The sequence below is a fragment of the Nothoprocta perdicaria genome, unplaced genomic scaffold, assembly GCF_003342845.1.
Source record: "Nothoprocta perdicaria isolate Ctin4 unplaced genomic scaffold, notPer1 scaffold_28, whole genome shotgun sequence".
Classification (NCBI taxonomy): domain Eukaryota; kingdom Metazoa; phylum Chordata; class Aves; order Tinamiformes; family Tinamidae; genus Nothoprocta; species Nothoprocta perdicaria.
Window position 1 is genome coordinate 3,421,163 of NW_020455510.1, and position 12,854 is coordinate 3,434,016.

A 12,854-nucleotide genomic window follows, 5' to 3' on the forward strand; every position below is an offset into this window, starting at 1 on the left:
TGTGTATGACCAAGGAAGTTTAGTTACCACTCCAATTATTACAAGAAGCTTTTGGTTTTCATAAAACTTGTTCATGTTAAAGCACCACAACAGTAAAAAGAAAGAACAGACACTCTAAGCACGACATGTATCTTTGCTTAGCTTTCGGGAAGCAATCATGCTGTGTATTTCCACAATTTTATTTCATGCTTCAGCTTACCAAGAATATATCAAACTATTCAAATTAATTAGAATAATTTAATTTACAGTAAATATTTTGAAATTTGATTAGTGGATGTCAGGCCTGGCCAGTTATCAGAGAATAGAAAATAGCTTTCCTATAAAATCAGAAAGAGACAAATTTTTGACTTTTTAATATAAATCATTAATTTTTAATTAAAAAGCAAAACTGCTTATATATTTCTAGTCAGAAGAGGCAGATTTTTTTTATTATACAAAAGGAACAAACATTCTCTAAATCTGTGCTTCAGCTTATGAGCAACTACATTCTCCGTACGGAAGGAAAGCAAAACATAGAAACCTATCAAGCTAACTTCTAAATATTTTATGTAAAATGTAACTTTTTTTTTTTTAGTCTAAGAATTCTGAAAGCAATTTAAACAGGGGCTGTTCTTTGGCCTATAATCTATTCTTTATCCGGATTACAGATCAGAATGTTTTTACTGCAATCTCTGGCAGAGCTCATCTTTTTATTGTGTACTTCCAAGCCCCCTTAATGTTTTAGAAAGGCCTTGACTAACTGAACTTTGATCTGATGTCTTCATTGAGAAAAGCTCCAGGTTGCCCATTTCAGATGCAAATCCTTACTGAGGCCCAAGAGAGTTTAGTAAAGACGGCAAAAAAGAAGAAACAAGAAGTTTCCAGGATCCTCTTTGAGAATCCTGAGGCACATTGGTGTCCTTAATCCACCCTGCTGCATGGATTAAGGTAGGTGATAACCTCTCTTGAGTCAAAAGAATAAGCACAGCGCCTACAAACTGGGTGGAGACTCGGATTTGGCTATAATAAAACACCATGCAATAAAAGCTCGGGCTATGTCAGAAGCCCATGAATAGGCCTCAGTGTCCTGCATTCCCAGGCTTAGTGGGGAAGCTTGCAAAGAGCCTACCTGAATCAAGTAAGCATGAATAATCTGCCTTAGTCGGACGGCCCCGGAGAGGGCGAAGCAGAGACTTTCCAGCCCGCTTGGGGCCGAGCGGATAAATTCACCGCGGAGTGGAGGCTCAAGGCTGCTCCTTCCCGGCTTCCTCGCTTGCACACGGAGAAATACCCGGAATTGTCAGTGAGCAGAGTGTGCTTTTAAGCTACCGTCTGCTGTTAATGTTTCTAATTGCAATCCTAATGTGCTAGAAATCTCAGATTTGGGATGAATCAAGGCAGAAAATTGATTTCATGCTGTGACAGTTTATATATTGCCCCAAGAACATAAGCAGTTCATTCAAAAAAAAATTAGTCTTGCATTGCAAAACGGGCTACCATATATCCAAAAGTTTAAGTGAAAGCATCCCTGCTACAGTTAAAAATAACAGCTGGCAGAGGCACAGCAAATATTACAGATTCCTTTTAAAGCCACTGCCTTTTTCAGATGTGAGGGGCACGCACATCTCAAGAGAAACTGTGCTAGTCTAGAAGACTAATACAGATACGACGCATAAGAATAAAAAAATTAGCTCCCCAGCAGTTCATACAAGACCTAATGAAAAGGAAGGGCATACCCTAACAAACAAAGAAAATGACTTGAATTACTTGCAAATAAAAACTAAATTAGGCGCAAAAATACTGTCAAAACAACTTTTTCTCAGCATTCCTTATTCCGAATGAAGGCAGACATTGGGCAAAAGAGTTTTCTGCTAACTTTAGTCTTCTAATTCACAAGAAAAGCTATTTTCTCCCTTCCACAGCTGAAGCTATTTGACAGTATTTTCTAAAAGCTTACTAGTTTATCAGTCCAAGGAGTTTGGAAAACATGCCTTGAGTTCTTAATGTTACAGAACTAAAAAAAATGTTTTTATGTTACAGAACTATTTGCCTAAAGAAAATTCAAAAAATAAATCACAGCTCAAGTTGTTAATTAGAAGATATTATTAAAAGTATTAAATCATCCAGACTGCTACAATGCTACATCAGATAGAATTCCTGATGGAGCATGTTCTGCAAGTAAACTAATTCAGCTAGCACCAAGATTTGATAGCTGCACTCCAAAATACTCAAAAATAATTTCAAACATTATTCACAAAGCTAGACTATTCTGAAGTTCTTTACAAGAACTTATTAATTGGATTTTTATTTGTAATTTTTTTTGAAATTTAACACACAAAAAATATTGTGCATCAAGTATTAATTACGACAATCTAAATCAGAAAGCTACATTAAAAAAGGAAGCCATCCCACAAAATATTGACCATTTTATTCTACGTTGCCCAATCTAATCTTGATAGTCAAGAGCCAAGTCAATACATATTGAAGAGAAACACTATGTTACTTAATAAAGTAATAGAGAATGAGTGCACACTTAACTGGATTACTTGTGTTTTTCTATTTTGATAGAACACCACAACAGTGTGTATTAATAGCATGCAATTGTTTCTATATCAATGTGGCAGGAATTCCATTAAGATTTTTAAAAATACGTATTTTGGGGATTGTTCAGGGTGGCCCAGTGAGCTCCACAATAATAAAATTGATGAGATTATATGATTATCCTGGAGGCTGTTTGATTTGGCATGTCATGATATATAAGTCTTTTCTGACACAACTGTATAGCCACGTCTGTGCAATTTCACAGGAAACCAAACATGCCAAGCCCTATAAGATCATTTTGTCACATTCCAATTATGTTTTTTAGGAATATGACTGAACTTACTGGGCAGTTACAACTACATCTAAATCTGAATGTAGAGAAGATTTAGGATAACATGTATAGATGCAATGAACTTTTTGTGCTGGATAGTAAAAAAAAATCCTGCAACTTGATTAAAGGTCGATTGTGCCAGTAGCTTAAATAAGTAACAGGCCCAAGGAGCTACATTAGTCACAAAACACTAACAGCTGTAAACTCTGAAAGACTGACCACTGGGCTGCTTGTTTCTTGCATTCTCCCTTCGCAGTGATTATTTTCTAGTGACAGTGACGCTGATATAATCTCAAGTGCTTACTTTAGTTGTTACGCACATGGGTAAGCAAGTCAACAGCTTGCTTCAATACCATACTTCAATACCATACTTTCACTAGAGAGCTCTAAAAAGGACTGTCAATTAAACCTGCAAATCATTTGTGTACAGCTGAATTGGGATCCAAGTTGTAAATAAGTTTGTTTTTTTTTTTTTAAACAAACTGCCCCAAATCAACACTATAACACTATTTGTTAAAAAATCCCTTGGAATGCTTTATATTTTTAAGTTATTAATGTCTATATTAAGTATCACATTTCTTGTTAACTGTTATGTTCCTCACTTCTCTGCATTTCTAGCCATCAAGCATACTGGTATACAACAATTCACCCTCAGGAGGCATTCCTGTCACCCAGTCTATTAGCAGTTCTATAGTCTACATTCTACTGACATATGCTTTACACATTTGTTTCATCTGCAGGAGAAAAACAATGAAATATCGAAATTTACCTCCATTTTTGGTAAATTTTGGTAGCGCCAGGCTATTTGCATAGAATCATCTTCAGACTTAACAGCTGCTGCTTCTTCTCCCACTTCATTTCTACAGTTATCAAGCAAGGGGGCTGGAAGCTCCTGCAGATGGAAAGGGAAAAAATGACACCTGTCTACAGAAGAAATGACAATTAAGATTTTTATTCAAAATCTGCAATGTTGATTAAGCACTGAAAAATTGTAACAGCATTTGATTAAAAAAGTGAAAGTGAGAAATATCACCTAATTATTACAGAACAAAAGGACTGCATAATCATAAGAGAAATCAATATAAAAACATAACTTCATAAATTTACATAAGCATCTTGAGCAGCAGCATCCATATTGGGTCTTTTAAAACCTTTTTTCAATAATGTGAGCCCTCAAATAATTTCTGAGAATGGCTAAGTGCCCTGCTTAATGAATCTAAGACTATTTGATAACAAGTTTATTTTATTTTGGTCAGCTTTTCCCAATCTTTTAGAAGGAGTAAATAGACCACAATACAGATACTGATAGAAAATGGTTTATGGAACGGTTTGAATTTCATCTTCTGCTGTTAGGTATGATAGCCACTAATGAACACAAAGGAGTAAAATGAAGGCACGGATATTTAATATTTTAACTGACAAAAGCTAATACAAACAATTCATACAACAGTACATTATGTATTCCTATGCACAGAGCGCTTTCTTCTTTCTACAGTGTAAATTAGTGTCTAACAGGGCAGCTGCTTCTTTCTTTCTATCAATAGCTAGTCAGTAGAAACTCCAACACAGAAGGTAATGGAGGGTATGGAAACTTCTGTGATTAATTCCATAAAGTTGTAGAAAAAAACACATTTCTGTTTCAGCAACCAAGCAGAAGACACAGACCTCACCTCTTGGGTTATTTAAGCACAAGGCAAAAGCTCATGTTTTCCCATTCAAAACAAATTTTTATTTTTAATTAGAGCAAATGAAGAAGGTAAGGATTAAAATTAACTCCTTATATTGTAAACCAGTGAAAGATGAAGATGACACTTTAGGTATTTGTTACTTTGTTTTTACTTTTGTTTTCTTCTAAGAGTACTCTTCTGCTTGCTAAAGTCTTTCATGAGAATGGTTATATACAGTTTACAAATAAATAGATGTTATATAAAGTTTCAAACACCTATAGCTGAAAAGCTGTATTTGTAAACTAAGTCAGAATACTGAGGCAGTAAAAACACAGCTTTATGGGTGAAAAACTGCAAACAGATTACTACTTAATATTTACAACTTTTAATAAATATACACAAAATGTAACATATTTCAGCAAAATACAAATCCATTTCTGTCAAAGCTTCCTTATATCTATGCAGAAAGCATGGAAACGTTCATAAAAAAGAGGATTTGTAACAGATAAGAAAAAATGAAATCAGCAAAATAATGAAAAGCTGGGAGATGGTACAAACACAAATGAGCTGACAAACTGCCACTGCATTTCACATGCATGGAAATTATTTGCACTTAGTTTGTCACTTATATAAAAGATACTTCAAAAAAAGAGAAAGACGCTATTTGGAATTTCTTTATAATTCAGATATTCTCAAAAAAGTTAATTTTGTAAAGATGTTATTTTGAAAACAAATTAACGAGTATGCACATTTAATTTCTAAATAAGGATGCTTACCGATTTAAGCTAGCTAATGAAAAGGTCTGTTTCCTCTGAAGAGTGGATAATATACCATAAGCTCAAAATACGGATCAAGTAGAGATATTAAAAACATCTTTTGTTCTTTTGATTAAAGTTCTGGAAAACAACAATTCTGTACCCCACAGTGAATTTTTGAGATGTCTCTTCCTCTCATTCTCTGAGATAAGCACACCTCAAGTAGCACCTGCAACTTTTTAGCGGTAGGCAACTCCTGTCCATCTGCAAAGCAGTAAGTGGCTGTCCCAGATAAGCCATCTAGAAGGGATCATCATTAGTGCAAATCCTGCCTAAGGATTCTTCAAGCTCCCTGAGCTTCCCACTGCCCCAGGTGCAGCCAGCAATGCAATCAGAGGCTCACCTATTGCTGCCTCTTACTGCTCTAATATCCCTGCTTAGCTATCACACCATCTGTAAAGCCCACATCCAGGAAACAGCCTATCTTACCATTTGCCTTATTGCAACTAAAGAGAAAGCACCAATATTCTCTTAAGACCCTTTAATTTTTTCCCCTCCTCTTCTAGAATCACTTCTAGTGAGTTATGCTGCTGGTTCCACTGTTGTATAATAACTGACAAAGGCAATTTTGTGACCAGGACATTTAGCTTATCAATTTGCATTCCTCCAGTCACATCAACTATTTTTTATGCTTTTACACAGACACTCTGCCCTATGCCAGAAGGGAGCAGAGGTCAACAGCAGAAGAGCTGAGGACGGTCTGTGCACACAGGTCAGCACTGCCCTGCCCCGCACACCAGCTGAGCCGGGAGCACAGCCGCGGCCAGCGCACCAAGCGGTAGCGGCTGCACCTGAAGCTGATGGTCTTTCACCTCTGGCAGAAAAGATCCCCATCTAGGTACCCATCTGTAAGAGCCTTTTGCTGAGCTAGGTTTATTTTAACTTGACATAATGATATAATTTTATTCTGACATAATAAAAGCTTTTAATAGTAGAAAATGATTGCTTAAAAATAGCTGGGGGGGGTCACACAAATTTAAGGACCACCCTGATTCAGGGCAAGGGCAGTTAGTGCATCTAGTGGCTTAGTCTTCTCTTTTGTTGCCATTTAGAACCAGACTACTATTTGTAGTCAAAAAATACACGTCCAGTCTAGGTCATACTGCAGATGCATGAGGTTGTGACCACTGAGTTTTTGTCTATACGCAGAAAATACATTCGCATGATATGCCAGGACAAGATTACTAAAATGCCTAAAAGTTGCTTCAAATATTTCATTCAGAATTTGAAAAGCATCTGTGATTAAAAAAGTAATCTTTTTTCAGCCCGTAATATCTCCAACTTACTTCTGCTTAAAAATATTTCAGCTCCAGTATAATACAGCTCTGAAAAGCTTTGGGATTGTCATGTTTTTGGTATCAGTGTCACCTTCTAAAGCCTCTCACATTCTCCTACATTAAAAAGACAAAACATTCATAAAGTATACAGAATAACAAAGCACACAGCAGTGCATTAAAGCACACAGCATTTCTGAGAGTCAAGTAAAATCCAAGTCTTAGCTATGCAGCATGAAAACACACACAAAAATGCAGATAGGTGCTAGAGTTGAAGTGCAGAGGTTTTTTTTTTTTTTTTGGAGAGTCTGTATGCAGAGTGAGATGGATTAAAAATGAACAAACATCTGCTGCTTTTTTTTTTTTTAAATGAAAAATAGTCATTTCCTCCCAAAAAAAGACACTTTTTCCAAAGCCCTGGTACCATATTTACAGTTCAATAAAAATCTTTTTTTTTTCCCCAACAATCCAACCCTCAGAGTGCTTTATCAGGCCTATGAAATAATTTATATAAATAAATCTCTTCCCTGGTAATGAAAATGTGCCCAGCCCCTATGTGCTGCATATGAAGGCCTCTCCGCGCCCGCCGCCGCATTACTTGGCTTGCTTTGTTTTGGCAGATGCACTAGGCAAAACCAGAGTCTAACAGTTTGACCTCTCTCACTTCTTATATTCTCTAGGGGATAATAAAATCCCAGATACAATCCCACAACAGTTAATGAAGCTTAACCTCACACCCTCTTAATTACCAATGCATTACACCAGCTATAGGAATCATACTCCTCTCAAAGCTATTTTACAATGCTAAAGAAGGACTACTGTGCTATTCTTTAGCAACATAATCCAAGCTGTATATGAAATCCCTCTCAAATGAAATCCTTTGATCCTTAAGGGTTTTGATAACAGCATAATTAATAGTACTTAAGAATTTTAAACTATTTATGTAGCAATAAATATTTTGCTCACATGGTTTTGTGCAAGCACAATTTTCACAGTTATGATTAAAGACACATGGAAAATAAGGAAAATATTAACAGGAATATAATGCACTGTTGAGCTTTAAGTGCACTAATATTGAAGTAATTTAAATTCACACAATTTTAAGTCCTTTTCTTCATTATGTTAATTTTTAGTATTTAAAGGACACCAGATGGTAAGCCAGGAAGAGTAAATACCTTCTTTTCAATAACGTATTATATAAAGTTCAGTTTAAAAGACTCTGCTCCCAAAAGGGAGGGATGGTGGTTTTGGTTGTATGTTTGGATCCAAGACACAGGCTATTGCTGAAAAACACAAATGCCTGGTTGTCCTTGCACAATGTTTTCTTCCCATCTCCAGGTAAGATTCTCAGTTCTACTCCAATTTTTCATTGATATTCAAAAGTACTGAATGGGTGTCAAACCACGATCAGTTAGAAATGTGCAGAGAAAGGGAAATAAATTTCTGTTTTATGATACGAAGAAAGCTGAAACAAATTTTTCCAAGTAACTACATTTTCTAAAAATTGAAAAAAGATATTCTCCTCTTAACGTATGTACAAGTAAAGACTGTGGTCAAATCATACTATTAGTTTTTCTAACTGCCTCCCATCGAGATTTTTTATAACTACAAACTAAGAACGTATGATAGAAGTTTAGATAATACCTTTTTTACTTCATCATATTCTAGATCAGCCCATGAATCCTTAGGTAAGTAAAAAAGACAACAAAGAGGAGTGATACAGGGAGATAAGGAATGTGAAGAACATAGATAAGGATGCTGAAAATATTCATGTCTGAAATTCTGTAAACTCTGCCCACAATATATACTGCACTAGCCTAAACAGATCTAGGTGACATCAAAAAAGATTATTCATGAGCAAATTTAGACATGAGCACTGTAAGCTCACTCAGTCACCAGCACTATAGGTCAACTGAACAAACCAATTTGCAAAATCATGAAGTAGACTTGTAAAACTGTTATTTCTCCACAGAGAAATCTAAGCTTCTTGAGTAAATTACTAATTTCATTTTTATGGTATACTTAATAGGCTATTTAAGATTTCGGTTTAAAACCCAACACATCATAATTAATTACGGAAAAACGTTCTAATAAACAGCCATGTAAGTTATAAACCTACAATTTAAGGTAGATTTCCACTACATATGAAAAAAATCTTTCAATTACATTGGTCTGAACAACTGACAAAGTCCAAATACTACACTTCCAAATTCTCAGCAGTTCTGTTCAAAACATCTTTTTAAGCCCAAGCGTTCTGGCATCAATATTCTTCTGCATCCATGCATCTAGTGCATCAAGCATGCAACAGCTTTAAGAAATCTTGTAATGTAGAAAATTACAATTAATCTTTTTATATTGATATATTTATATTTTAATATATAAAAATGTGAGATAGATAGTCTACCTACTTAACACAGAAGCAAGAAAATGAAACAGGTGTAGGATCTATAATAAAGAAATTAAATTTTACTAAGGAGCTTCTCAAACCTGAAGGCAACTGCAGGACTGTACCTCTCCCAAGTTTCAAAATTGTATTTGAAGAAAATAGGTGATAAAATTTTTGTACTTGAACCCTAACCTTTATGTCAAAAGGTTATCTTTACTTCAGAGATGCTGAAAAAGGGAGAAAAATTCACTATGTTGCACCTGCACGGCTTTGAGTGGCTCCGCTTAACATCATGCAACTGCATGCATGAGCAACTGGCTCTTGTGATAAACTTATTTATTTTGCACATATGATCAGCCTTTAGGAACAAAATTACAGATTTAACATGGTATTAGATATTAGCAACAGTAGCTGATTCAGAAAGGACAAAGAGTTGATTTTCATCTTGTTGCTAGAAAACTAAAACAGCTTGGTGGGAAAAGGCAGAAAGGGCAACGAGCTCTAGCATCTCCAGGGCCAGGCCAAGGCACTTGAGCACAGGGCTTTAGCCACTCTTTCTCTACCCGATACAACTGGCACCCTTGAAGGGCTGTGATCCCAGCTCCTGTTGTCAGAACAGACATACATCAAGCAGCTCTGCCTATAACCATGGATTTGCTAGGCCCCTCTTTCCAGCTGCATCTGGGACTGCTCTGAAGCCAAACAGCCTGCAAACACACCATAAAGCCTTTAAGACAAAGACAGAGGACTAAAGTCTGCGAAAAACTTCAGTTTATCCTGAGGAGGAAGCAGTGTTTGAAACACAAACAGCCCCATGCAAACAAAAACAACAAATCACAGCCAAACAACAGGTGAAGCAAACACAAAGCAAGCTACCTTGGCTAGCAACACCCCACCTGGACAGTATGCACATCCTTCCTTTACTGGCATAAACCACAGAAGTACTAAACTGCACATCTGAACAGGAAAAATGGCCAGAAAAACTCCAAAGTACAGGCAGGTAGTTGAGGGCAGTTTTGTTCCTTCCTTTGTATACAAAGACACACACCAGAGGCATATACCAACACTCAAGGCAGAAGAGCAAGCAGCTTAAGTTCCTGCGCTGCCAACACTTTCAGTACGAAACAACACCGGCAAAGATACTCCTAATTTAGAAGTTGCCCACAGTGGCACACTGGTTCTGCAGAAGGTATCCAGCTGGCTCCATGCTACAAAGGCTCGAATTTGCCTGTTTATCCTGAGACCACTTTTTCTGTATGGAATAAGGCAAAGGCACGGAGTAAGCCCCATTCAGGAGCGCCAGTGTGAGCACTCGCAGCCTCCGGGTACGCGGCGCTTTCCTGTTTCTCAGCAGAGCAGGGCCTGCCGCAGGGCAACACTCGGGCACCAACAATTCAACCGCATTTTTCTGAATAGTTTACTTTTGAAGTCCCATTTTCCCCGTAACAAATATACCCATATACTCATACGTCCCATTCTAACCACATACATTATGGGCAACTTCAAAATAGCTGGCAGTAAGAGTGCTGAATTATATCAAAAATGGAGCCTGTAAACACAATGAACTTAGGAAAATAGATAAAAGAAACAAACCTATTTGATTAATATCTCTTTTTTTCTGCATGAAGACATAATCATTCCTCTTAATTTTAAATTTAGGTAAAATCTTAGCATATTCAACAGCAATCCTTTAAAAGGACTGAAGGAAATATTTTTTTCATTTTCCAATGTATTTTTTAAATCATCTGTCACAGAAATATCATACTATTTCTTATATTAAACCATTCCCAGAATTTACAGCAAAAGCTGCCCTTTGTTGAAGAACATAGCTTGAACAGAAATGCTCTGGAATGTTTAAAATACTTCTCAAAACCAGCATGTATATAGTAGGATTTACCAGAGATGTATAATTTTTCAGCATTACGTCCTAATGCCAACTTCCTGAAGGAGCTTTGACTACAAAAGGCATGAATATGTTTTCAAAGGATGATGGATAAATTGGTGGGTGGTAATATAATATATCTTAGGCAGCTGATCTGGGCTTTTTATCCTCTACTTGTCTTCTAGTTATACACAATTTCAAGATAATTATGGTCTATAAGATTGTCTTTTCCCCTTCCTACTACCAGCAATATTTGTCTTGGTTACAGGTTCAAGAAACTTCAAATCACATGATAAAATTAGAATAGGGCAATTATGGCATCTCAGCAGAGAAATGGATGTATGAATAGTGACCACACAATGAGGACATAAGGTAGCTTAAACCTGATTTATAATAATAGTTAATTACAATACTAATTATAGAATATATTGATTCCTTTTTTTAAGAGAAAAGTGTAACATTAAAAATGTCATTCAAGATTGATACAGACTAAATCATATTGCCTTTCTAGTGAAGAATACAGTCCAGGCAAGTATTGGCAGGAAATTAATTCATATTCACACAAACACAACGGCATTCCAAGGTCAGACTTAGTGGATATACCTAAATTGTGAGCAGCAATGTTTTATCACAGGAAATGATCTCTTGATGAAGTGCTTGAAGGTCCTCTCTTTTAGAAGGCAGGCTTGGAAAAATTCATCTACATCTGTGCTTTGGAGATCTATGCCCAAAGCTAGTCTTAGGTCAACTTCCAGGTGAGGCAGACAACCCATATTTGCTTTTCTAAAGGTGCCCAAGCTTCTAAATGTGAAATTCCATATTTTCCTATATTGATGTTAAACATATGATGTTAAATGCTTTCACCAAAACAAGGTAATTTCAAGAAATGGGAGCAATTAATTTTATTGTATCTTTCCTATTAAGCAGAGTAGTAGTGAACAATCAAGGCAAGAGCTGAACAGCATAGTGCTGTTGGATACATGAACACACAAACTGAAGAAAAAAACAAGACAAAGTTATATTCTCTTAACTTTTCTGTGGTAATATTATCTTTATATAATCTTTTATTAACTGCAATATGAAGTTACAACAGAGGAATGCAGTAGAGGCTTACCTAGCGGCTACCCTTAAAAAAAAAAAGGAAAGCTTATTCTAAACTGGATGAAATGGTATAGAAAGGATGTAGCTATGTAATGTCTGTTCATTAACTTGGAAAAGCATAATCAATAGGAGCTTGAAAAAATATGCCATACTATGAGCTATTGAGTCTAAAGGGGATGAAAGCAGAATAAAACACACATGCTAGACATTTTTAGGTATTTTTGCTCTTTCCAGACTTCACAAATTCTAACATACTTATGCTACATTCTAAAACAAATGATAAAAATTCCATCCCTAGATAAATACTCTTTAGATTTAACATCATTACAGAAACCATTAGATTCGTCATAACCACAGTGGAATCTTTTCATTTAGAATACATCTTTTTTCCTAAATACTTCAGATAATACTAAATAGACAAGGCACAGAATCTAGCATCACTAGGTAGAGATAAAAAGTAATCCAGAAACACAGCGTCTCTGAAGACTCTTAAGCAAATAAGCAGACTTCACTTGATGCAGAACTAATCGGTAAATTATATGTTACTTCTGATATTAGAAAAAAGCAGTCTTAGAAAGACATAAAATATTTAATGAAGTTTGGTAAGATTATCCTTGCACTTCAGCATTTTTTGCAGTGTTGATCAGGCCTTTTCTCCCTTAAAATTGTTTCCTTGCAATGGAAGCTATCAGTGTTTGATTAGAAGCTTGCTGAAGTCTGAGAGGATCCTTTCTATATGGCCTACCTCATTCTGGCAGTCGGATCGAAAAGTTCATGTAGAGGAAGCTGTACTTAAAAATTTTAAATTTAATTCTCCATTCCTATATCTAGCTACAAGGAATATACACACAAGCTAAACTATTTCCCTTCCCTTCTCC

The 12,854-nt window shown here is 36.0% G+C and overlaps 1 protein-coding gene across 1 annotated transcript in view; it reads right to left on the reverse strand.

Annotated features, from left to right (window-relative positions):
• The window catches only part of ELP4 (elongator acetyltransferase complex subunit 4), a 72,816-nt gene that overhangs the window by 46,714 nt on the left and 13,248 nt on the right, over window positions 1-12,854 (reverse strand). The window contains exon 5 of the mRNA XM_026041099.1: window positions 3,621-3,743. Within this exon, the coding sequence (XP_025896884.1) occupies window positions 3,621-3,743 (123 nt within the window). The remainder of the gene's footprint in view (window positions 1-3,620; window positions 3,744-12,854) is intronic.